The sequence below is a fragment of the Cynara cardunculus genome, assembly GCF_001531365.2.
Source record: "Cynara cardunculus var. scolymus isolate 2C chromosome LG 1, CcrdV1, whole genome shotgun sequence".
NCBI classification, from domain to species: domain Eukaryota; kingdom Viridiplantae; phylum Streptophyta; class Magnoliopsida; order Asterales; family Asteraceae; genus Cynara; species Cynara cardunculus.
Window position 1 is genome coordinate 36,986,288 of NC_037528.1, and position 27,601 is coordinate 37,013,888.

The 27,601-nt window shown below is 37.2% G+C and overlaps 2 protein-coding genes across 3 annotated transcripts in view; one reads left to right on the top strand and one right to left on the bottom strand.

Annotated features, from left to right (window-relative positions):
• The window catches only part of LOC112508093 (la-related protein 1A), a 38,753-nt gene extending 23,856 nt beyond the window's left edge, over window positions 1-14,897 (top strand). The window contains exons 6-14 of one of the 2 annotated variants that reach the window (XM_025112875.1): window positions 2,688-3,139; window positions 5,773-5,842; window positions 6,493-6,600; window positions 7,022-7,350; window positions 7,813-7,956; window positions 8,028-8,091; window positions 10,543-10,688; window positions 10,857-10,961; window positions 14,440-14,897. In XM_025112875.1, the coding sequence (XP_024968643.1) occupies window positions 2,688-3,139; window positions 5,773-5,842; window positions 6,493-6,600; window positions 7,022-7,350; window positions 7,813-7,956; window positions 8,028-8,091; window positions 10,543-10,688; window positions 10,857-10,961; window positions 14,440-14,623 (1,602 nt within the window). In that variant the 3' untranslated portion in view covers window positions 14,624-14,897. The remainder of the gene's footprint in view (window positions 1-2,687; window positions 3,140-5,772; window positions 5,843-6,492; window positions 6,601-7,021; window positions 7,351-7,812; window positions 7,957-8,027; window positions 8,092-10,542; window positions 10,689-10,856; window positions 10,962-14,439) is intronic. The other variant, XM_025112883.1, reaches the window with a different exon arrangement.
• A 370-nt stretch (window positions 14,898-15,267) lies between these two features.
• On the bottom strand, window positions 15,268-26,187 carry LOC112518866 (BTB/POZ and MATH domain-containing protein 4-like). The gene is made up of 4 exons (XM_025127066.1): window positions 25,651-26,187; window positions 21,185-21,527; window positions 20,419-20,695; window positions 15,268-15,711 (listed from the first exon to the last, which is right to left on the bottom strand). The coding sequence occupies exons 1-4, from the start codon at window positions 26,037-26,039 to the stop codon at window positions 15,488-15,490; spliced, it is 1,233 nt and encodes a 410-aa protein (XP_024982834.1). The 5' UTR covers window positions 26,040-26,187; the 3' UTR covers window positions 15,268-15,487.
• Between the last annotated feature and the right edge of the window lie 1,414 nt (window positions 26,188-27,601).

Below are 27,601 nucleotides of genomic sequence, written 5' to 3' on the forward strand. Positions count from 1 at the left end.
AAAACATAATTGTATTTCGAGATTCACAGGACACCGAAAAATTTGCGAACTCATTTGGCTCAAATCAGCATGTCTAAAGTTGCGCAACTCTGGTTTGCAGTGGTAAAGGAAATCCATGGAGAATTGACGTAGGAGAAATTGACTCGGGAACTACTACAGAGATTTAGTGGACTAGAGATCTAGAACCCATATGAATGTATAGTTCTCTACAATTAAGTAGGTAAATTCAAATACATGATTAGATAGATGATTTTGAATATCTATCATCCCTTGTTCCTCGATTGCCTGAATCTTAAGCTTTGGGAGACTTTTTGGCGGGTTTACAACCAAGAGGTGAAGCGATGGGTACGTCTCCATTGTCCTCAAACCTGACTAGACGGCATACATTTGGCAAAAGATGTGGAGGAGATGTTGCATCCATCGGAGAACTCGCCTTTGACAGCGAGGTATATATATCATGGACACTCTTCATTCTAATAAAAAATTATCTGACCCCGTTCGCTCAAGTGGGCCAAAATGGATTTAAACCATGGACTTCGTCTAACTCAACGGTGGGTGGTTCTGTGCGGAATGAATCGACGCAAAACTCATCCTTCTTGAAATCAGGGTTTTCATACATTGACTAGAACAAAGTAGGAGGATCGCCATAAAAAGGGGTTGTGCTTTAAATGTGGCCAACAATTTGGACGACCGCATAGATGCCTAGGGGTGAATTACAGAGTTATGCTTTTGCTTGATGATGAAGAATCAAAGTTCAAGGGAGATCTTCAGTCGATTGATTTGATTAAAGGTGAGAAGGCGTTGAACGAATAGAACGGGGATATTGGTGAGTGCTCGGTTATTTAGTTTATTGGGTGCAAGTGATCTTCCCAAATCAGGGCTCAATACAGTCAAATTGGAAGGTTTACTGCGTAGAATTCCTATTGTTTTATTGGTGGACATGATCCACCCATAATTTTGTTTCTAGCCAATTAGCGGACGCCTTGCATCTCTCAATTTCTTCATTAACGGGGTTGCATATTAAATTGGGCGATGGACACAAGGTTTTTGTGTCTCAGAAGTGTTCGACAGTATCAACTACATTAGGTACATGTGAATTCGTTGTCGATGCTATGTTATTCAAGATGGGGAGTTTGGACATGGTGGTAGGAATTTAATGGTTACAAGCCAGTCGATGAGGTTCTGGCGTCAAGGTCAAGAGGTCTATTTACAGGGAATCTCCTCCGGTTCAGATATCGCTTCAGAGTTGGTTGTCTAATGTTGAAGCTTTGTTAGTCTCATTTAATGGTACGCTTGATCAAATTCCTAGGTTATCCTTTGAACTTTCCAAACGGCTATCACAACAATTAGAACAATTGTTTGTGGATTTTACTTTTTTTTTTCCTTTTTTCAGTGAGCTCACAGACCTCCAGTCCGTAGTAAGGATCATGCTATAAATTTGTTACCGAACCAAGGTCCAGTGTGTGTGTATGACCTTATCATTATCTCATGCACACAAGACGGAAATTGAGCAGTAGGTTCAAGAGCTTCTGTCTCTCGTTGTTATACATTCAAGTAACAATGCCTATTCTAGTCAAGTGATTTTGATGCGAAAGAAAGATCAAACCTGGAGAAAATCCAAATGCCCAATCAATAAGTGAGGGCTTTCGAGGTCCCCCTTTGAGATCTCCCAACCTAAAGGCTTTATTCAGAGGTGGGTCTTTCAACATTGTGTGTCGTTTATAGAACTTTGAACAAAGCTACTGTTCCTAATAAATACCCGATTCCTGTTGTGGAAGAACTAATCGAAGAATTGGTAGGAACACATTTTTTCTCTAAATTAGATCTCATTATTGTACCTTTCTCGGTGGAATTCTGGTGACTTAGAGGAGTAAGAAACAGAATGTTATGCATGATTTAGTGTTGAGGCAGAGTATAGAGCAATGGTTCAAGGTGCGTGTGAACTACTATGGCTGAAGATTGTACTAGAGGATTTAAGGCTAAGTTGGATGGCACTATGAAACTCTATTATGGTAACAAGATGAATAAACATAACTGGCAACCCAAAGCAACATGACCAAACAAAGCACATTGAGATTGACAAGCATTTCATCAAAGAAAAGTTAGACAACAGATTGATTTGTATTCCTTTTATCTGTACACATGGCCAACTTGCTAATTACTCACCAAAGGGTTAAGTAGTGGTGTATTACAATTTTCTTTTATCCAAGTTGGGAATGGTGAATACTTGTTCTCCAACTTGAGAGGAAGTGTGGAAAAGTGTGTTAGTGTACCCCACATGGATAGTGGATAATCAATAGAAGAGAAGAAATAATGATATAAAAGAGGGGTTTTCCCTGATTAACATTAAGAAAATATACAACTTCCTCTCCCATTAATTTCACCACACAAACCTAAGTTACTACTCATGTAGAAATATATCAATGTCTACCTTATCATGCATCCATGACCATCATTCGAGTCTTCACCAATTAATCCAATAGTCACATTGGATTAATTTTGTAAAGCTTAAGTCCTTGTATTCTTGACAAATTTCATGGGTTACTTTAAAGTCCTGTTGCACTTATATGAAGTGTTTAATGCATCACAGTTATGCTATGTGAGTTGTTGATATACACATTATATTGGAGCACACATTATTATCAGCTTTACAAAAATTTGATTACTACTTGCTGTAAATTTTATAGGGTGACAAGGTGAGAAAGCGTGAGGAGTGGTCAAAGTGGATTTCAGCTTCTGTGGGAAATAAATCTCTTTCCATGCAACAATCTGAAGAGGATGTTATCGATTTTTCAAAGAAAGATATTTCTGGTGAGGATACCATTGAGGACAACTTACAAGGGACTGTTGAATCTTCTAAAAGTAAAGATATGGTTGACAGCGATTTAGGCATCGGACCTATTTCCAAGTCTAATATCAAGCCCTTGGACACTGGCAGTGATCATGGTTCAGCTGGTAGGATGGCAAAATCAATAGATCACTTGAGCACTGAAAATCAGTGCATGAAGGCACCTTCAGAATTCTGCGGACAGAATCTGGATAATGTTTGTGATGATTTTGCAAGCACATTCATGTTTGACGAGGAGCTTGAACTTGAACATAAAGCAGGCAAGAAAGATCACTTTTCTTCTAAATCAAGGTACTGCATGATCCAGTTCTCTTTAGCATGTTAATCATTTTCTGTAACTTGCAAAGTTCTCATTTCATTTGGTTCTTCATGTTATCCCTAGATTCAATCCTTTGCACAATGGGTAAACTTCACACCAAACATTTAACAGCAAGACCACAATTATGATGTTGTACTAGAGTTAGAAATTTTGAAAGGAAAATAAGGAGTAAATAGTGGTAGTATAAGAACAGAAGTACAATAAAGAACACATACACAATAAGACACATTATTCTTCATATGGAAAATATAAGCCTATGCAATTATTTAATGTTGGGTAGAATGCGCCTAAGGTTCCAATTGTGATTTCTCTCTCTTTTGCTTATGGCGTAAGTGCTTAATAACCTAATTTCTTTGATAAATCGGCATTCTAACAACCTCAAAACCTGGTGTAATAAAATTGATCACTTCCCGTCTACTCTACATGCTGGGAGAAGTATAGTGCCTCCTATTGCTGCAGCAAGATCCTTCCAAGTTGACTTGCCACTTCCTGACCCGACTTCCCAGTTGATGTCCTTGAGATATTTTCTTACCCCTAATACATTCCTCAGGCTTATTTCCTCACAAGTTGCAATGCTATAACTTCTGATTTTTCTGGTTGGTGGTGATGGGATCAAGGGGCGGGTGGATGGGTTGAATTGTTCCAACTGATGGATAGTATAGACTATTTTAACTTTGTTATCCTATCAATGTTGGCGGGTATTGAGTAGGATATCTGTGTTCAGTAATTGCCTCCATGTTAATATATTTGTGCTTTTGTCAATAGCACATTCATATAGATGACTAGTCTAATCAGAGTCAATGATCTGACGACCAAGAACCCTAACTTCTCACTACCTTCACTGACAACTGCAGCCTTCACTGCCTTGCTGCCAACCATATGAACAGCCCAGTCAAGTCCAGATCTGGAGTTCCCAATGAGTGTCACCAACATCCATGACTTCCCTGATAATGATTTTACTGGTAGCTCTACTTGTTTGACTTGCCACTCTTGTTACATGGGTCACTAGGTTAAGAATTGACCTGCATTTCTGTTTATCTAGTCCGACTGCCGAGTCCTTTTATTTTCTTTCAGAGCTGGAATTAGCACACCTGTTTTATGGCTATTCTGCTTTGTTATATTGGTAGACTTTCCTGTGAATCATCAAATACCATAGTTTTCTGCTGGCGTAATTGTTTATTTGATTATTTTCCCTTGTTTTATTGGTAGACTTGCTGTGAATCATCAAATACCATAGTTTCCTGTTGGCGTAATTGATTATTTGAGGATTTGGTGCTTGTTTGGTCTGATATTGAGCAATTTTTTACTTCTTTTTGATTGGAAACTTGCATAGAGTTGTTTTTAGTTCAGCTCCTTGTTCTTGGTGGACCTTTTTGTTCCATGATTTAGATGGGGCATGGATCATAATGGTAAATCAAGGAGTGAATTAGGTTTATAAAATTTGCAGTTTCGCTAGAAGATTAACAGGAAAGGGAACACTTCACACCACCATGATTAAAAAAGATCTCCAAAGTCCAAAAGAAGTGAAGATTTCTGGAAAGTAGAGGCTACTCTCTATTGAGATCTCATATCCTCAAACCTAACTATTAATGCATAAGCATATATTCATATAGGCTGCAATAGAAAAACTCTCGAATCTAGACAAAATTATCCCCATAATTAAAACAGTGGCTGGAATTACAGGCCATATGGAATTGAGCACTAATATCAGCCAACAACATGAGACAAGGACAAAACAGTACAATGGGAACCATCATTCCTGCCACTTTTTTCTGAAAAGATTAATTTTTCCCTTCTATATGTTTGTGGCAAGTGGCAACAAACGAGCTGAAAATTTGAGGAAAACCATGTTTTTCTTTTGGAACATATACTATTTATGTATGGCAATCACACACCCTCTTCACCTTTGGTGAGGTTTGAACCCTTGACGTCCTAGGAGGCTGGGTTCATTTTTGCAAGGCTGGAACCTTTTGCATCATGTTTCAAGCCAAATACATCACAAAAAGAGCTACCTACATCTGCTGCATGTGCACTCCGCTTTGGGTGTGGCTGTGTAGGGATAGGCTATATTTATTAAAAGCAAGAAAAAGGATATGAGAGGTCCCAGGCCTCCCACTGGAGCAGATGCATCCTTTATAGTAATTAGAATCTGAAATCTAGCAGGTAGGACAAACAGTGCTTCACATAAAATTGTTGTTGGTTTACTCATTATTTTTGGATACTCCGTTATCACATATCGAAGTGCATTGTCATTTTGTTGGAGAGGATAGGTACTTCACGCTAGCTTCTTGCTTTTGAGCTAGCTGGGGTGAGTTATAAAGAGTAGGTTGCAAACATCTGGACGAAGTCCCTTTCTGGGAAGTTGGGCATATTTGGCATCCAGGCTCCAATTTGAGGCATGTTGGAGACACAAAGTATCTATGTATAGTATTTCTTTCAGGCTTCTATGCTTTGGCCTGTTTGTTTGTACATATTCGTCCTCTTGGGTCCTGTTTTATTCCCTCATCTAATGCAATGAGGTTTTTATGTGGCATATCTTCTTAATTTCTTGATATAAATATTTGTGCTGGCTGTTCTTTAATGTGTATGACATCACTTGTCCTAGGATGGATGATGAAGATGACGAAATGGTTGTTAATGATCAGGCAGTTGAGAGACTTGTAATTGTTACCCAGGTAAGGCTGTTGTGTTGCATATTCCTATCCTCAAGGAACTCATTTATTTACTTGGGTATGACTATTGAGGCGTCTCCTCTATTTCATCCTGTTTTATTATGCTAAAATGAGTGATCTCTTAAGAAACCTATATTACAGCCTGCTTGCTGACTTCTGCAGGGGAATTATTGGCTTAATGTGTTTTTTTCTATTACTATGAGCATTTAAAACTCACTTGTACTGTTGTACATTTATACAGTTAGGTTTCATAACTTTTCCTGTTATAATTAGAATAGGAATATAATTAGTTTCTGTTTACAATTAGACTTTCCGTTTTATTTTTCATCTCTCACTCTGCATGTCAAGTATGGATATGTTGATTTCTCTTTTTGTATTTCTCATTAAAAATTGCATACTGCATTTCTATTTTTAGTAATGGGACATTGGTGGACGCTTAATGTGTTTCTGATGGGTACTTGGTTCCGTTTTTGTTCCTTCCATCTACATTATGTAGATGAAATGGTTTTGCTATAAGCTCGGGGATGTAGTAAATGTTTTTTTATTTCTTATGTTCTATTTTCATGTGGTTGATGCTTTGTGTTTACTTCACAACTGACAAGTTAGCTATTATGAATAATGAGTAATTTTCATTTTTGGTGCTCATCTCACAGCAGAATAACAGGAAAGGTGAAGGAACTAGAGGTCATGTAGAGGAAACAAAACTGTTTTCCAATGAACTTGCTTCTGCCATAAATGATGGTCTATACTACTATGAACAGGTTATTTAACATCTTTTCTCATTTGCTTTTTGGTAATTTATTTATCTATTAGATAAAGATAATGTGCATGAATGCTTCTGCACTTCCATATATTAAATAATTTATAAAGCATTCTTTTGAAACCTGGATCATTCATTGACCAAGAGGTGGATTGGTGGGCTGACCTAGGTTGGACTTCAACACTATTGGCCTGTGGCCTCAAAATGATGTGAAAGAATATTTTATATAATGATAATGATATGAAAACTTAATCGACTACTAATACGCATAACATTTTGGATTTTTGACAGACAAAAAAATATTTTGAAAATAGGGAGTACAATAACAATATGGATAACTTTCAGTATTGATGGTTAACGGCTAAGGGGCTAATCGGCTGGGTTGGGTTTTAAACATTGATTAAAGAATCTTCTAATTTCAGGAGCTAAAGTCAAAGCGAACTAAAGGTAGGAGAAACAATGCAACAAATGAAAGCAAGGAAGGGACTTCCAAATCTCCTCGAGTTGCTTATGTCATAGCAAATCAGAAGGCTATCTCAGGCAATTGCTGTGAAGTGCCTGGCAGCACTAATTCTAGAAGGAAGCAAAATAAAGGCTTCTCCAAGCAACAATCACTGAAGAACCAGCGATTGTTTTCCAGCAACCTGAAGAATAATGGAAGTGGTCAAAATTATCCTGGTATCGTATCAGAAAGTCCACCTAGTAGTTCAGTCGGGTTTTTCTTTGGTTCAACACCTCCTGAAAATCATGGGTGAGCTTAGATTTTAGAATGTTAAATTGTTAATTATTGCCTCCTACTTTTGCACTGTTCACCCAGTTGGGGTACTGTTTTTAGAGATGCACAAAGCCTGAAGCCCAGTCCCATGCCAGGCCTAAAAGCTTGATCAAGCCAAATTCATTTTTCCAAAAGCCCAGACCTAAAAATGCCCTGCCTGAAAAAGCTTGATTGGGCCTATTTTTGGCTGGGCCTGCAAAATCCTGGGCTCTTTTTTTGCTTACTGAAAATGGACTTGGAAGGCCCTGTACCAGGTTCAAAAATCCCAGGCCTTGTGCAACTTTAGCTTTTTTTATCAGCAAGTCTTCTGCCTTGGATCCTGATAGAACCTCTGTACTCTTATGCGAGAAGAGAGCATGGAAAGGGTCGAGAGCAAAATTATCAATCATTATTATTAGTATACGAACTGGCTAATACTTCTCATACCATCTTATACAGATTGAGGCCTTCAAAGCTTGGTGCTTCTCCTCATGGCTGCTTTACAGGCAGTAGTCCACCTGTAGGCTCCTTGCCAAAGCCATTTCCCCCTTTCCAGCACCCTAGTCATCAGCTTCTAGAAGAAAATGGTTTCAGGCAGCAAAAGTGGGTAGTGAGTGCCTGTTTTCTTGAGTCCATATACTGAATCAGTGAGCTGACTGCTTTTACCTATGTAGGTATGTAAAGTATCACAAGCGCTGCCTAAGTGACCGGAAGAAATGTGGAATTGGATGCAGTGAGGTACCTATATGTTCATCATCTTTATAGCTTCTTAATAATGCTGATATCAATGGAAACTGAAACTTACAAACCATGCCATCTCGTGGATCTGATAGCAGTTCATATTTGAATCTCATCCTACCTATGTTATATTTTATAAATTTTTATCTTGTTGCAAGCTGCAAGTAATAATCTTTATCTTAAACCATAGCAAGCAATCATTCATAATATAATTGCAACAATTAACAGGATAATAAATTGCCTATACTTTCTGTAACGTGTGTGCATAAACAATGGTTCTTGTAACATGTGGTGTGTGTGTGTGTGTGTTATTACTCAAAGCAAAACTATACAGGGTACAAGATGGGACAATGCCAAAATGTATAAGTGGAAAGACAATTTGGGACATTGAAACTTATATATCTAACAACATTCACATTTAATTCTTGTTTGCTAATATCCGGTTCAATTTGATTCATTTTCAACTACACCTGATACCAACTTGTTATAGCATGCATCATCTTGATTTGAATTAAGTTTATTAGAGCTGAGCTTTTTGTTACTTGAAGAAAACGTGCAGCTCTAGTTTATTCTTTGAAATGAAGAGAATATAGAAAGATATGTCACATAGTTTTCATACAATTGCTCTGAAGTACACTCAAGTGAAGATGCATCACACATTGTAAAATACGACCTAGGGGTGTACAAAAAACCGTCAAACTGTTCAACCCGCCCAACCCAACCCGCTAAAAACCCAATTAAACCCAACCTGCCAAACCGCCAAGAACTTGCACGTGTGGTTCTGCCCGGGCTTTCATAAGGTAATAACCTTGCTTCTGCTCGCCACTGGCGCACCTCTCCTAACTATTGCCCATTTATTCTAGACTAATCTTTTTAGGAGGGACAATTTTACCCGCCAAACCGGTAGACAGCCAATTAAGAGGGTTGAAATTGGGTTAGGTAAGCTCAATCCAACCTGCCGCTGATAAATACAACTTCAATAAAAAAAATTATATTTATATATCATATACTAGTCTATTATATATATATATAGACTTCGGATCATGTGATACCAGCCTGTTTTCGTGAGACCCGTGAGACCACTTTTTTACACTTGAAACTTCACAGTAAAACGCTGTGAAGGTAACCTTCATAGTGTTTTTGCTGTGAAGGTTCGGATTTTTTTATCTTCACAGCGTTTTGCTGTGAAGTTTCAAGTGTAAAAAAGTGGTCTCACCGGTCTCATGAAAACAAAGTGGTCTCACGTGAACCCCATCCTATATATATTAATAATGTGTAAAATTTTACATAATATTTGTTGGGTTTATGTTTTTTTTTTATAGCTAAATGTATAGTTAACCAAAAGAGATTCACCACCAAAGAATCTAATAGGAGAAAATTATTGGAATCGTTTTTGCAGCAATAACAAATGGATATGCCGGAATATGAATGATGTTGATAAATATTTGGTCGATGAATCTACCAATCCAAAGACTCCCTCATTTGATGTTGTACTTTGGTGGAAAGAACATGCTAATAGTTATGGCATTCACTACAACAACATTAGGTTTATAGAACATCTAAAATGTCTAAACGTCCTAATATGATACTTTTTAGGACGAAACAAAAAAGTGTACAATATGTTTATAGGACGTTTTTGGGTGTGCTAACAAATTTTTATGACACTTTTAAAATAATTTGTCGTATTAGTTATTTTATATGTTACTATTTGAAAAAGTGTCATATGAACACAAGTGTCTTACAAAATAGATGAGTTTACAGGACACCGTTCAAAATTGATCTATAAAATAACTAATACGACACTTTATTTAAAGAGCGTTCTAAAAAACTTGTTGAAACGCCAAAAAGCATCCTATAAACCTATTGTAACCCTATAGGACGCTTTATAGTTTGGTTCTATTTATAAAGTATTTCTTTGTCAAATTTATGTAACTAACACCCCGCCAACCCAACCCAACCCACCTCTTTGAATAGGTTGGGTTGGCTTGACATTATTCTAAACCGCCATAATTGGGTTGGGTTGTAAAAATGCCGTAAATCACCCTACCCAACCCACGTTCACCCCTAATGGCTAATACGACCTACAGATTGCTAAATAGAACTAGTTTCAGCACTCCAGAGCATCTCTGTGCCCTTCAATTCATAACAACACATACATGTACTTGGATTTATGATCGTTGGATTTACGATATATGCCTGGTGGTTACAACTCGAGAAGTAAACTATTGCATATGCCGAGTAATTACAACTCAAGAAGTGATATAATGTAACTATACACTGCAGTGGGTATTGTTCTAATCAATGGCACGTAGATCATGATTAGTTCTATATCTACTAAAAACTTAGCATACCCACTTGTTCCTTTCCCATTTTTATGTATTCATCTAAAAGTTAACCACTGTAAGTACTTGCTAAAGGTTCTAACGGGCTCCCTTGCGTCTCCACATGCAGGAAATGAATACGCTGTACAGATTCTGGTCATATTTTCTAAGGGACATGTTTGTTCCTTCAATGTATAATGAATTCCGGAAAATTGCATTGGAAGATGCAGCAGTTGGTTACAATTATGGAATGGAATGCCTGTTCGGATTTTATAGGTACCAAATATTCATCATTATTTGCAAGTGAATAGAAGTATTCAAGCAACTGTTGACTCCTACCTGCTATTGTACTATTTGTCCTTTATGTATGAATTTCTTTTGATGAAAAGAAAGTACATAGTATGCACTCAACAACACATGTCTGCATCCTTTTTCTTTGTGCAGTTATGGTTTAGAGAAAGAATTCAGAGAAGATGTATATGAGGATTTTGAACAGCTAACTCTTGATTTCTACCATAAGGGAAATATTTATGGTCTTGAAAAATACTGGTAACTACCTGTTTGAAATAACTCTTTCTTTCTGAATATTAAATTACGTATCAAGTCATCTCTTTGACTAAGTGCTGCTGGTGTGCTAATATATAGTATTATTTTTTGGGGCACTTCGGAGTCATACTTTGGCTTGGTATCTTTCCTTATATACATCCATTGGAGACTCATCTGAAAGCTTATACATAGGCATCTCTTATTATTTAGTAGGCAAGTGGAATATTCGTCCTAAATTTGTACATAGTATTGAAGATCACTACATCCACCAGTTCACCTAATACATCCCTTAAGGAAAATGTTATGATTGAAGAGAAGTAGGCAGTTTGTAAAAAGTTAGAAAGGATTTGGGATTTTTTTTTTCTATGTTTTTAGCTTGAGTCGGTAGCAATATTTGTCAAAGTAACTTCAGAAAATGAGAAAAAAATAGATTAAGAAAAGATTTGGTGGTAAAGCCAGACGTAAAAAGTAAGAAGTTTTTCGAACATGTAAAAAGGAACCCATCTCCATAGCACGCATGTGGGCCACTCCTAATCTACCGAGTAAAGATGCCCCCTCTATTTATCCTAGGACTTCGCTAACCTAACTACCATCTCTCTTACCTTCTCCCAGCCCACCCTCCCCCTCCTTGATGTGCAGCAGCTACTACCCTAGTATGTTGCTTCCGACTATTCCTATCAGAGATCTTGTCCTTGGAAAGGTATAAGGCTGCCATGTCCATGCACAGTTGCTCATCCCACATCCTTGTATGCCTGCCCTTCCTCTTCACCCCCTCAATTGATCCTCCGCCCTCTTCATCGGAGTCGGCATCTGGCTTCTAATGCGCCTCCACGGTAAGCTTGGCATCACATCTCCCTTGGGGCACCCCTATTTTCCATTGAGAAATACTTTGTTTCACGTGTTTTGACCATTCCTTGTTTGCACATGCATATCTTGTGTTGCCCTAACATACAGTCATGGTACCCATCTAACCTTCAGGCTCTGCCAAATCACGTTGTAGGTACAATATCATAAGCCTTCTCCAGGTGTATAAACACCAATGTAGATCTTTGCTATTGATGGTGCTTTTTACACACCCTTAGACATGTGATAATCGGAACCGAAAGCAAATATACAATATGACTCAATATCGTCTTTCAAGTAATAAAGTGGTATAGAATACCGAATATCGTCCACATGGATTGGAGTAAAGTGTAATAAAAATCTAATGGAAGAAATGATTTTAGATGATGAATTTGAAGATTTCTTTTGAGTTGTTATGACTTAAAGAGAATAACTGATAATAAAGAAAGCAAGGGTGTAAGACTTGTGGTGAGACTTAAACACAAATTCCAAGAGATCAATGTTGTAGAAATGCTATAGCATGAAGTTAGGAATAACTAGTTTCACCATCTACTTTGAGGCATATCCTCTCGGATTATGACCATTGCGCTATGATTTAGCCATCAACCAACATATCTATGTAGTATTAGAACCAGAGGTAGTATTAAATGGTGTCCTCAACATATATGGATTGGCAAATCTCTTTGTTCAAAATCACTCTCGAGTTGATGTCTTCCAAGTTGATGTCTTCCAAGTTGATGTGTTCCAAGTGGTTCGTCTTTGAGTCCACTATACTTTTTAACACTTTGATAAGTGATCAATCTGTTGAGTAATCAGTTTGAAGAACATAGACAACAAATCTCTTTGTTAGCAACTCTTTTCAGTCTACTTCCCATATCATTCAAATTGACGTGCATTCGAGTGGCTTGTCTCCAAGACCACGACACTTTTAACACTTTTCAAAGTGATCAACTTGTCAAGAAGTGTTATTGGTTTTGTAAAACTTGATATGAAATAGTGGAACATCGTTACTTTTCTTTGCTTTAAAATCTCACCCTTTATCTCACATCCAAGCTATAAAATTTAGCTACTCATAACAGCATTAAATTGCATAGAATGCATGAAAGTAAATGACTGAATTGAAGGAACTAAAAATAAATGACGGAATTTACAGACGGTAAGCATAAGATAGTAAATAGTGTAATGTAGAAAAGCACTACTGCAGCAATGTATCACTAAGAACAAGGTGAAAGAAAATACCACAATTTATATTAAAATAAAAGCATTAATAAAAAGACTTCAAAATACCAAACATAATCAGATTAGATCTCATTATGGATCTTGCAAAATATAAAGCCCACCACTTCTATTTATACAAAGCCTAGAGGAGGGTAAAGTGCAATATTACAATACTTGGTCCCCTAAGTTTAAAGTTCACATAAGTCGAACAAAAAGACAAAAGCATAAAGCAACACTTGAAGGTCAAGTAATTCCAGATGTAAACAGGTCCAGGGATCATCAAATCATGCTTAGCAAGCTACTAAATATTATCTTTGAGCATTTCTCTTTTGTCTCCGAGTCTTGAACTCTTATTTTCCACCATCTGCCTAATGCTGTAGCATGGTCAGCATGAGCAATCTGCCAAAAGGTGCAAGTTAGCCATCTATTGTGTCCTAAAACACGTAAATCATAACATTTAGCTCCAAGAAACAATAATTGGAAAATAAGAAAATAAAAGACTCAAAGTTGAGACGTAAACAGGAAAATATGCTAATTCTAGGTTGAGAAATGAGTGTAAAAACACTGAATAATCAGTGCATATCAGCTACGCTCTTTATATATCTTCATCCGGCATCTGAGTAGGTAGATTGCCTCGATCATTGACTTCCATGGCTTGAAGCCGAATTGGTTCTTTGTCACTGCCGTTTCATGATGCACCCTGGCCAAAATATTCCATCCCATAGTTTCATGGTGATATTAAGTATCTTTATATCTTGAACATCGCCTTTGTTCTTATAGGGCGGCACCACCACACTGGGGCCGTTTACCAACACAGATTGAATAAGTGCTAACCAAGTAAGAATGCTGTCTGGATAAAAGGTTCAGTCTTGGTAAGCGCTGACTGAAAATGGTTGTTACCAAGTGTTTGTAGTAACTGCTTACCAATAACAGATCACAAGCTAGGACTTGAGGGTAACAGAAGTCAGCATCTCGATCCTTACTCGGTCTCTCGATCCTTACTCGGTCAGCATCTCGATCAATAACATTTGTGGGTGAGAGGTGTTGGTAAACGACAATATCTTTTACCAGGTAAGCCCACTTACCCAATAAGAGTCGGTGGGCACTTAGTTAACAGCTCCATGCTTTGCAGTCTTGAGGATGGCGTTAAAGAGGTTCGCCAGCCATTGTGCGCCCATCTCCCCAGCCAACATACATACCTTTGTACATTCAACTTGAAGAAAAAGTTTTAGCATAAAATTTCTTAAATAATGTCAATGTTGAAAAAGTTTAGCATACCGTTCTTTTTCATTATCCCCAAATGTTGGTGAGTCTCGGTCAGTCTAAAACAAAGCAAAAGAAAAAAATAAAGGAAAAATGAAATCCCATATCAGGTTTGTCCTTGTAAATTTTGTGCTGAAAGTAACTTGTTTCTTGATAGGGCATTTCATCACTATAGTCAGTCAAAAGAGCACAAAAAGCTCCCGGAACTGGAAAGGCTACTCAGAGAAGAATACAGAAGCTTGAACGACTTTAAGTTAAACCGTGCAAAAACAAAAGCTACTGGACCCAAAAACGATAGCAGGAAACCAGCAGCAGATCCTGACATTTCACAACAGAAGTGAGGTGAGAGATTACAATTATGAGAATATTATCTAACACCTTATAGAGATACAGAGGGATAGCAGATCTCTTCTGTGACAACGTTAAGAATGGTCACTGTACATAGATAGTTGTACTTTATCGGAGGCGGCTGACCTTATTCTGTTGTTCTGTTCCCTGCCGATTTTCAGAACTTGTGTTTATCTGCTAAATTTGGAGACCCTTTTTTCAGTCTGTGAAATGCATCTTTTTGTTTATAAATAGACTTTGTTGAATGAGTATTGCTTTTTGCATTAATCCACAATAAACCCCAAGGCAACTATGACGCTCTACCGTCGTTGAGTTTGAAGTCGTAAATTGTTGGGAACATGACCATCAAAACGTTTGGAATTATTAGTAATTTGATATGCATCCAGATTTCTTGAATCTAGTGATCATTTTAGTAGATACACATGTTTATCTGTAAATACAAGGATTGTTTTGGCATCATATGCATTTGAAAGTAATATATGATCCTTATACCTGATTATAATTAATCATGTCCACAGCAAAAGATTCAATAACTTGGCCCATTTCCGTAAAGCAAGCATACATTTGCGTTGAATCCGATCCTGCTTTCGGGAATCATGATAAGGCCTAACCCAGATATCAACATTGAGACCCAAAATCAACAAATACTTGCAAACAAAATCCCCCTAAACCATGCAGCCAATATAAATTCTACAGTTTACAACCACCAAACCAATACAGAGATATATATAACGTTGGTGAAAATTGACGAGATACAAATCTACAACAATCAGTCTTTTTGTGGATTTAACTTCTTTTTGTTTTTTTTTTATATAAAATGAGCGTGCAATACGTTTTGTTTCTTGATACAATCAGAGTCAAGATTCTTCTTCTTCTTCTTCTTCTTGTACATTCCAAGTCCTTTGCCTGACCCTTCGGCCATTTGTATCTCCCCCGTCGGAAAGTTGAGCACAGACACTCCGAGACTTACCACCACTGCTGCTACAGTCATCCTCACACCCTGCAACTGTCTTCAGAAGTTCAGACTGCAATCTAGGACACTTCTCTTTCAAATACTCAAATCCATCTGATCGCATAACCGCTGCATACATCATGACCATTTTTTGTAAGTTTGACAGAAGACTAATACGAGCTTCATTCTTATTTGGGGAGTAATAATTCTAATAAGAAAATACATGCAACAAGATCGTAATTATTCTGCTACTACTAGAATCATGGATCAGGAATTGTCAATTTAATTCAAGTATTGCATTTTCTACAGTAACCTAACATCTCATATAACATGTTACATAAGCAATATATATCTAAAATCTGGAACCATGAAACTTATTCTGAGTAGCATACTCCCCAATATTTTCTTTCTGCATAATTCAACTTATAAAGCCATCAACATGTCGTATTGTTGACATTACATCTGGGACAATATTCCCATCACATATCCAAGTAAGGCTACTATCCAAGAGATACATCTCATGTATAACTGAGATATCATATTTTTACAAATCTTCCACAAAACAAATGAGAGTGTGAAATGGACATTTGGTTGACTCAAATTGTACACGAGAAGGAACCGTCTACCAGTTGGAAAGCTAGACATTAAGTAAGTGGCTTGATGCTACATCTGTGTTCGAACTCCGTCTTATTCATTAAAATCCATTCACGATCAGATTTTCTTGCAATAATTTAAGCTAAATCAACTTTGCAAATGCATTTAAACTTGGTTCAACTTTCTAGTGAAATTATAAATTTTCCAGTTGTGCACTTTCCCATTCATGGCCCAACACATTGCAAACAAAAGCCTCCATTTGTTATAACGAGTTGGTTGACTGCATGTCATCAAAAAGATTGAGCAGATTCGGGATCAAAGAATATATCTGCTACAGGCAATGTTGCTTCAAATTAGTATCGATTGATAGATCAAGGTGTCATCACAGAACTATTGAACACTTCCACATGCTATATTCCACGATTCTAGATTTCTCTACAACTCATGCTTTTGGTATAAGAGGTTATAATTTACAGGTTGTTAATAGATAAGTTTGGATTAAGTAGTCTCGCCTTACAAAACTCAACATGTAACCTCTTCATATCTATAAAAGCAAACCTCCCTGACTCAGTTGGGCAACAGAGAATAAGTCATATAGCTGATAGAATCATGCAAGGATCATCGTTACACCACTGACTGTAGCTTCTCCTTAATAACTAAGCCATATCATGAATGAGTGCCACAGTATCCTTTTAGCTTAAACAGAACTAGATGGTCCCAATCTACTTCCTCTTTCTCTACCCTAATATTCTTTCCATATTTGGGCATTTGACAATTCTACCTAATTGTCATTTCTATCCCACTTTACATCGTCTTGTCCATTTTCAACAAACTAGGAAGGTCGGTCATTTGAACTAGAATCTCGATATGGGTTTCCCTCCATGCCACTGCCCATTTGCCAGTAATCCTAGCACCATGCAATTGATGTTCAAGCCACAGCCAAGGATCTTGACTTGGAGAAGAACTAGCATAAGGGGCCATGAGGTGCCAATTATCTAACCATGCCAAGGTTAGATCATGCCCTCTGATTAGATCTCTTAACCAGATTAATTTCTTCGAAGTTATCCAAGAAACTTAAATGTCCCAAAAAAATTCCTTCCTCATGTAACTATGTAAATCCATTTGACCCACAAGGTATCTTTGCAAGTACGGTAAGAAGATCCTAGATGTGTAAAGACATACATGCCAAGTTCCATATACCCAATGTCTCAATCCACCCTCCCCCCAAAAGAAAAAGAAAAAGATCTCCTGGAGGTCACTTGCACAGAATAAGTCGATTACTTTTCCTTTATTAATTTTCAAAGGAAGGAAGAATAAATATAGAGGCCCCGTAAACTTGCAAGGAAGCAATGACCAATTTAGTTAACCACATCCTACCTGTAAAGAATAGATATTTGTAACCTGCTTCTCCATTTTGTCCACCAGTATTCTGCACCTCATTACCGAGCCTAGTTGATACCAATAGAACTGCCAAGATATTTGACCAAAAAATTGACCAATGGAGAAGGGAACCAACTGATTGCCCAACCCTGTCCAATACTTGTCTAATGATGTGAGCCGAGTGAGGGTTCCCATAGCAGAAAATGATTAGGTCATCAAAAAATTGAAAGGGAATAATTTTCAATTTCTCACATTTGTGGTGGTACTTGAATGACCCATCAACTTGAATGGCTTTCTTCAGCAATAGGTCATAATATATAGGACATTTGTTCTCCTTGACAGAGTCCCCTTCCCCATTGTAGAATCCATGTAAAACCAAATAGAGAAAGATATATAGGACATGGAGGTCATAATCCCATCATACAAGCATGGAAGCCAAAACCCACTAAAGCAAATTCATGAACTCCCGGTCCACCATGTCAGGCCTTTTGAATGTCAAAATTCAAAGCAAATCTAGTTTGGCCCCTATTTGAATGGTAACCCTTCATGATCTCTTGTCTTAACAAAGTGTTGTGACTAGTACCGTCTTCCTGGAACAAAATCCGATAGGTTTTCAGCCAACTAAAAATGAAAGGCATGCTCAATTCCATCTATAACAATCTTGCTAAGATACTTGTAGATGATACAACATGAAATGGGATGAAATGCCATAACATTTGCTAAGAGGTGTACTTTCAGATTATAGATATGGTTGCCGGTCCCGTTTTTAGATGTTTTGAACATCTCCAACATAAACCATTGGATGCACCGTTGCCATGATAAATATGGGGCAATAGTGAAGAGATTTACAGTTGCAGTAAAAAAGCATTGGTCTTAGACAAGAGAGTACAAAAGAATGCTACTTATATTCACAAGTTCGCGTAAAAATATCTTAAGATTCCAATCACAAACCATGATGAGGCAGTGTCCTTGTTACCACAGTTTCAAAACAAGAGATAGTATTTTGAAGAGTTGAAGGATTGATCTAGAAAAGTTGATGAATGCTTTCAAGTTGCCAAGATCAGAAGTTAAGTCCAGGGATGTATGAGAAAGCACCCATATTACTTTGTTCATTAAAAAAGGCAACACGCAATTTTGGGTTGTTCCAGTAGGATGCAATATTTCCTTTTTTGGGAAGATCACAATCCAAATTTACTTATTTGCCTATTAATGGTCATTACTCATTAATTCTGATCCACAAGCTTTCAAAAAAATCTTACCAAGGGCATTGTAGATATTTGATTATAAGTCAAAGACTTCTATTAAACTACGGCCTTGTCTGTTTTTTCATTTTCAGCTCTTAACTACCACTTATGTCTGATTCGGTCAAACGTTTTATAATTCAGACTATTTGTCTTTTCTATATTTTCAGAGCCTCTCATCTCTTAATGGGGTCTAAATAAAAAAGAGGCAACATAGCATCTTAATTCCCTCTTATTTGCTTATCACACCTCCATCGCAACATCCTCAACCGATCTGCTCCTGACTTCACCTCCTCGATTGATATGCTTCACCCTCTCAATCAATCTGCTCCAACTCTGCCTCTCAATTTCACCCTTTCAATCAACCTACTTCATCTATGGCTCTCGATTTCACCCTTTCAATCGCATCTGCTTCATCTCTGGCTCTATTTCACCCTTCCAATCGCATCTACTTCATCTCTGGCCCTATTCACCCTTTCAATCGACCTGCTTCACCTATGGCTCTCGATTTCTACCTCAATCAACCGATCTAATTCATCTTTGGGACCGAATGGTTTCTCAGACCCTCTCAACAACCTACCTGTTTCATCTATGGCTCTCGCTTCACCCTCAACAGCATCCTCTTAACCTACAATCAATCGACATCTCTCTCAATCGACTTTATTCATTGGTCTTTTTTTTGGTCTCCGCAATTAAGATCTCCATTTTCTTCCTTGTTATGCTATTCATTGTATTTCTTGATTGGTAGCGGCAGAAAAAATTGAATCTTACAAATTTCACCATTGTCTCTCCCAATACTCAAGTAGATTGCTTATTTGAAGGAGCGTGAGCTAGACATTTTGTATTTTTCCTATTCTGGTCATGATGGTACTATAAAGTGATAGTATTCAAGTTTTGCTTCAAGTTTATATTCAAGTTCATATTCAAGTTTAAGTTTAGCTTAATATCAAGGTTTCCTGGTGATGTCTGCCTTCTTGCTTAAAATCAAGGTATCCTGGTGGTTTTTTGAAGTTCTGATTCTGATTTTGGTGATTATAGAATGAGGATTGTATTTTGATTTGTGTTTTTCATGTTCTATTTTATTTCGGATTTTAGACTTCAGACGTTTGTTAGTTTACAAAAACAAAGAGACTTGTGGATTTAGATTTCAGACTTCAACACCACCTCTTATTAATCAGAATTGAAATAAGACTTCAGACTTCAGCACCTCTTCAAAAGCAAACGCCACCTACATGTCAAGTCAAACATTGCATTTTTCTAGGATGGAGGTAGCAACAAATTTCTACAGAGAAGACCAATGCATGTATAGAGTTGCATACGCATGGTTCATTACTCCCAATTGACAATTAGTGAAGAAAGAATAGCTTAAGTACTTAATTCATATCATTGTATATTTGAGGGAAACGCAGGAGATAGAGAGAGAAATAATGAATTGTAGTAACACCAATATAAAAATGTAAAACACAATACAATAACCTAGCACTTGGTGATCCTGCAACATAAGATCGGACAAGACAAAGGGAAGCAGAACTGCATAGAAAAACTTGTATAGAAAGCATTCTTCACGACAAGACTTGATTAAGGAGCAATAATATAACCAAAGCTTAATCACAATAAATACCTGCAAGGTTCTCAGCAGCAAATCTTAGGCAAACAGCTTTTAATTCTGTGGCATGATAACGATCTGCTAGTGCTAGAGCTCTACCAACAGAATTTACGGATATATCTTTACAGAGGTGAGACTCGCACATCCGTCTAAGTCTGCCCAAATCATACTTATCAGCAGCAGCTAACAGCTTGGCTATTAAGGAATCAGATACAGAGGATTCAGAGAAAGAACTGGATGCCACCAACTCATCATCCATGAGTGCATCTCTGTATATGAAGTGTAGCATAGCCTGTTCCATATCAACACTTAATAAATAAAAATGAGAGTGGAAGGATGACAAAATTTAGTCTTTAATCAAGAAAGATGGCATAACTTGGCATTCTCATGTATCAAATATTCAGACTAGGAGGAATGATTCCACAAAACCGTAAAATGTACATGTTTTTTAAGAACACGATCTTGTAAAACATAGAACGAACAGATTGCATGCCTAGAAGAAAAGAGCAAGTCTATGATTCAGCAGGTAAACCTAATATAGATCCAAACACATGATATGACCTCAATTGGATGGGATTACTTGCAAATTAACAATTATATAGCAACGCAAGAGTAAATGTATGAAGTAAAAAGGATCAAATTTTCATGTATAATTTGGCATTCGAAGTTCCATGTAGAATTCACAAAACAAATTCAAAAATATTGGTCTGTCCCACACAAGAAGACTGATACTACTTTCAACTATGACAGCAGATGGTAATGACAACTATAGTGAACTTACCTTGAAAACTTTTGGTTCCATATCAGTAACATCGATGTCATGCTCATCTCCCTCTTGCCGGAAGAATATGGACCGAAATACAGGGGATCGAGCAGCCAATACCAATTTGTGTGCATGAAACTTTTCTCCAGCCACATTAAAGATAACATCTGAACCTTCCATGTTATCCAGCAACATCCCAAAATGTGATCCAATGTCAGACTCTGGAACTTGAATTGAATGTAACCTAGAGCAGTCTACTGCAGAAACCACCACTCCAACAGTACAATTAATTCTCAAGCAGTCATCCTTGAGATAATCTGAAGTTTCAAGCAGTGCTCGCCTGTAAAAACGCTTGTATCCCCTGACCAAGAAGGCCCAGATAAAGGGTTTAGTAAAAAAAAACAAGAGCTATCATAACAATCAAGGAACATAAGGCAATGCAGAACAGCAAACTCTATGACAACTGGAGCTTGAATAACTTTGCCATATACAAATATTTCTCAGCAATAAAAAGACAAAGAATGAAGAAGATATAACAGGTGAAGCTTTGCAAAGATCATAATATGTATGAGATCCAAAGAAAGGGGCAAATTAGAGCATCTCCAACAAATTCTCCAAAATAGATAATCAAAACTCAAAATCTGCAAAAAAAGATGCATTCATCTTCAATGGATTCTCTAATTTGGAGATTATAACATTAATTATATTATCAAAAACAATTATACATATAATAGAATATTATTTCTCTCTCATAAACATTTAACATCAAACTTTCGTATTTGTGGTAATATAATAATAAATTGTTTCTCTCTCATGGTAATCATAATTGGAGAATTCTCCATATTTGGAGAATTTATCACTCTCTCATGCTTTCTTCATTTTGGAGAAACTTTAGAGAATCTGGTGGAGCAAAATTTGCCCAAAATCTCCATTTTCTCCATTTTGGAGAATCTGTTGGAGATGCTCTTATAGAACTAGGCTAGCTAAAGCTCTCACGGGTAGGGTTTGGACCGGGAAGCAGGCAGAATGGTCTAAGCAATGACATTGTTTATGGAAGACTCCCCTTGTTTTATTCTCCCTGCAATTTACAATGGTGTGGGTGTTGAAACTATATAAAAATACAGGATGTGAAAGCATGTAGAATGAGAGACATAGTGTGAGCACTCACAAACTTTGTAAAAAGATTGACTTGCTGGGAAGAGAGTTGCTTTTCAGCATCAACTCTTACCATCTCCATCCATGTTATTCACATTGCTCCTCAAATGTAGAGGTTGCACCATTACCAAGTGGAGCCCTACAGACCCTCCACTACATAGGTAAACATATTACCAATGTCTTAATTGGGGCATACAATGGAACTTCATTCAACTTCGGTTGTGATATCTTCAAATTCAATCAATTCCTTTAGGTAGCGTTTGATCCCCAGACATCATTGCACTAGATACAATAGAACTGGACAGGACTAGACAGGAGAAGATTGGACTAACAAGTTGCCTGTCTAGTGTTTGGTACGACAAGGGTTGGATAGGATAGGACTATACAGGTTGCCCTAGAAATTGTTTGATGATTTTATATATCATAGAATAGTTATATATGACAAATTAAGTAAATATTTAAATAATTTAATTAGTAACATTTTACACAATTTTCATATCATTAATACAAACACATATAATAGTACCAAATTTGAATGAAGAATCTGTCGTAATTGATGGTAGCTCGTAAAAAACCTATCTCGTATAAAAGAAAAACTATGTTTAATTCAGTTTGGAATATCCTACTGTATTCAATAAAAAATAGATAAGAATAATGATGTCCAAGTCCAACTAAAAATAACAGAACAATGTGAATACTTTTATTCAAATCAAGAGGTCAAGGTAATGGTGTCCAAATCCAAAAAACACAAGGATAATGGTGTCTAAGTTCAAAAAACAAAATAATGGTGTCATAGTCCAAAAATAAGCACAATGAAGAGTTGATATTATTGGATTAAGAAAAACAGCATACAACTCCTAAATAAAAGCCCACAAAAATAGTAAAAGCCCACAAAATTAGTTTTTTAACACCAAAACTGCTTATCTACGAATAGCGATTATGCGGCTGCTTTTTTGCGTTTAAAATGCGGTCATTTAGCGGTCAATAACGCCGCTAATCGTGGGACCACTATTTCAGGCCGTTATTTGTCCCATGACCGCCAACCGCGATAGCGTCACTATTGCACCGCTATAGCGGTGCAATTAACAGCATAGATAATAACTTTGCGGCAGATATTTCAGCAAACTATCTCTTTCATTCCCACTTTATTTCTTGATAGAAATCTACCTAAAGAGACCATTTCAAGTATCTAGGTTCTATGATTCAGAAGAAGAGAAAGATCGAGGACTACATAAAGCATCACACAGAAGTGGCTAAAGAGGAGGGCTACTACGGGGGTGCTATGCGATACGGAAGTCTCGCTAAAAACTGAAGGTCAAATTCTACAAGGTAGCATTCACATCAGCAGTGTTGTATGTGTTGAGGTGTTGGGCAACTAGGAAGGCCCATGACAGAAAGTTGGAAGTTGCAGAAATGAGGATGCGTAGATGGATTTGTAATTGGGCCATGTTGCACAAGATATTGAATGAGGTCTTCCAAGTGGAGTCAAGGGTGGCACCTATCACGGGTAACTTGAGAGACAGAGAGAGAGAGAGAAGATTGTGGTGGTTTGTACACATTCGCAAGAGACAAATAGCAACTCCAGTGAGGGGAATAGAAAGAATAATGTGGTGTGGAGGAAGAGCAAGCCAAGAAGAATGTGGATGAGCAGCTAAGAATGGGCATGGTAGCCTTAGACAATTCGAGGACATGATAGAAGTGCTTGGAAATGCGAGAATAGGGTATCAGCCAAGAGGTGGTGAGCTGTAGCTAGCGAAGACGTGAGGAAGGGCGTTGAGAGGTAGACTGTAGGGGTGGGCTCAGTGAGCATCTGATAAGTTACCAGAGTCCTATGTAGAGCTAGTTTTCCTTCCAATATGTTTTGTGCCTACTTTTGTTTTTATGGTGTTGCTTGACTTCTACCAGCCTCAGTTCTTCTTTCCAAAATTTTTTATAAATTCCCTCAAAAAAAACTAAAGCCTTCTCCCTCACGTAATTTTCTACAAGTAAGGGGTCTTATAAAGACACACTACTCTTTGGGATAGAAGACAGATCTATGTACATCCCACCACCCAGACCCCACCTCTGGGTGGGATATACCAGACTCATTTGGTTTGGTTTGGTTTCGTTTGGTTTAGTAATCTCCCTCTCTCCATCAAAACCCGCATGAAGAGTGACAAGAATCCTTTCTTGAGAATGCAGTTGTCTTTTCTTTATTAACCAATAGAACCTAATCCTTCCAGGAAATAGTATGAAAAAATGAAAAATAGATGCAGTTGCCGGTTGGGCATTCAGCTCATGATGAATGTAGTTCCCTTCGTTAGAAATAAAGATGTGTGAAAAACATGCCTAAGCTCCACACATCTTCTCTCTGGACACAATAGCATTATTAAGTTGTCACTAACATAGCAAACACCATGACTACTTAAATTCTAAAATTTCAATTCTACGTCCCATGAAACACAAGCTTCAGATAGTGGTTTAGAGGCATTGGGCCCAATGATACAAGCCCTAACCAAGTAACATTTAGGTTGCTGCCCAATCCACATAACTACTATTGTGTGAGCATGGATATGGATGTATGTTTAGCTCGTCAATTATAAAATGCTTTTAATGTAATTAAATATTGTAAATTAGATCCAAACTTTTGGTTCCATTGAATATAGAGGTATAATGTATACTTTTTGTATTACAATAAAAAAGCAGTAGTAAGCCTAATATAACCGAACTGCAAGACATCGTACTTTTATCACCACGGTGGATTGTTTCAAGAAAAAATCGGGCTAAAAATCCATGGTCCTGTTAAGCAAAATGCATTTCACAAGTCCGCCGACTTCTTTACTGACTTGGAGTCCAAAGATATGAATTTGATAAACAATTAAGAGATTTACTGTTTTATCATAGTGTCTCAACATTCCAACTTTTCATAGCATGGATTGAGAAATCGATGTATACAACCAGATAACCCTACAGATTAACAATTGATCAACCAATGCCAAATACAGCTACATAAAAAGTAGCCAGAATATGCCCGTTATTAAGTTCGCTGGTCAGGCAAGAAACAAAATAGCCAAGGATACACCTGAATCTAAAGAGAGAATCTTCCGCTAGATTTCTTACTCGTTTTTCTCATGATGATACAAATTCCCACAACAGAAGTAACATAAATTTGATCCTACTAGAAGAATTCTTGGATTATCCATAAATTCATGTCATGTCATCAGAGGAACCAGGTTTAATTGATTCACCATAAATAAAAGTAAAACCAACAAATAAATATGACAACAGGCAGCACGAAAGTAACAAATGAAGAAGTTAAAGAAGAATGGTGATTGAATATTGAAACCTACCACATGCTCCCCCGGTATTTCAATGTATATGGACCACTCTCCAAAGAGCGATCAAAATGGCTATGAATCTTGTGCTTCCCTTTCCCACTCTGATCTACGAGAGTCAACTCAAACAATGCCCTGACATCGGTGCCCTCACTGGCAAGTGCAATGAAGACGGAAACGTAAGTTGAATTGTCTTCAGGGTTTTTGCCGTCAGGGTAGAAATATATAGCCCATTGGTAACCTCCGACGGTGAAATTATCACTGGCTATATGTTTTCCGATCCCCATACCCTTGGCTAACGAATAACCCTGTATAACGAAATGATGCGAGCCGTTCACCGTCTCCGTGACCGACCTGGAGCTGGAGGGTGAGTTAACGAGGGCGTTTTTCTCATTGTCTGACATTATAATGGTTGAGAAAATTGAAATTCATGAAAGATTAGGTTAAATTGGGAAGTGAAATGAACAAGTTTTGCAGGGAGGAGGATGGAGAGAGGGCGTGGAATTAGGGTTTTGTTTCTCTCGCTCTCGCTCTCGCTCTCGCTCTATTATTTCTCTCCAACCGTAAAGACTTGTCCAACTTCACCGCAGCCTTTCTATATAACAAATCCTAATCCTTCTTCGACGATAAAAGCTTTTAATTTAATATATATTAAAAATTATTATCAGTGTTTTCGTGCAATACAACGAGATATATTTTGATTTAAATGTTTTATTTTATTCCTATATTTTGATGTTTTAATATGGTTTTTATGTCGTTTTGAAAAAAAGATAATTTTTATTTTTGAATTAAATATAAATTTGAAAATATTATAAAATTTCAAAAATAAATATATAAATATTAGTATCAAATTAACTATTTAAAATTTCTTGTTTTTGTGTAATTTTTTTAATTCAATTTTTTTATTATAATTTAATTTAGAAGTAATGTCACACCCCGCTAAAGCGGAAACGCGAGGTATGGCAGGTAGAGTCTCATAGCAATAGAGTATAAATAACACAACCATACATTTTAAAATTTAAATACATCATAACCAAAGTTTACAATTCCAAAGACAAGTTTGTAAATTAAACACAAAAGAAGTTTGAAGGTGATGACTGTGACAGCTTCTTTTTAAGTGTCACCATGAGCCTTTATTACCCCTGAAAAGCACGTCAAAACAAGTGTCAACTACAAGAGTTGGTGAGTTCACAGGTTTTCATTTCACAACAAATCTTTAAGCAATATTTAATTCGAGTAAATCTTTTACTTACTCGCAACACTTTCATGCGAGGCACAATGTACTCCAAGTAATTTTTACGTGTTGGGCCACTACTAAACCTGCGACAACTACGCCCTTAATACAGAACTACCTCAGCGGTGGGACTAAACCTCACATGTGTAGAACTCATATCGAACTACCTCAGCGGTGGGACTAAACCCCACATGTGTAGGAACTCATACMGAACTACCTCAGCGGTGGGACTAAACCCCACATGTGTAGGAACTCATACTGAACTACCTCAGCGGTGGGACTAAACCCCACATGTGTAGAACTCTTGTTTTAGTTAAATGCAACTCTACTCACCAGCAGAAGGTAGGATTGTCAATCCAAATAGCGCTATTCACTTAAACTATCGACTCATACGAGTTAATAAGTAGTGTAACTACTAGGACTTTTTAATTAACCCAAACACAACTATTACTAGTGTACAAAGTGTTAGTGCTCGTATTCACAATTTCATTTCAAAGCACAATTCAATAAAAAAATCAATTTACATCCACAGTTTATACACATTGAATATTGCATGCAAATCATCACTATTTTTATACATGTTTTTCCCCCAAAAACGCGAAAATAGTAAAAAGGGGATGTGGAAACTCACTTTTCATAATGAAAATAGCTCATATAACACATTCAATCGTGTTTTTCACCCCAAAACGTAATAAATACTTTGAAAGAGGGGCTGTGAATACTCACTTTTCG

Bases quoted from the DNA above. Each gene is read 5' to 3' on its own strand.
- LOC112518866 (XM_025127066.1), bottom strand. From the start codon at position 26,039: ATGTCAGACAATGAGAAAAACGCCCTCGTTAACTCACCCTCCAGCTCC. The intron at 21,528-25,650 runs GTAGGTTTCAAT...CTTCTTGGTCAG, and splicing joins AAATACCGGGGGAGCATGTG to GGGATACAAGCGTTTTTACA. The intron at 15,712-20,418 runs GTATTTATTGTG...TGATGTATGCAG, and splicing joins TGCTGCTGAGAACCTTGCAG to CGGTTATGCGATCAGATGGA.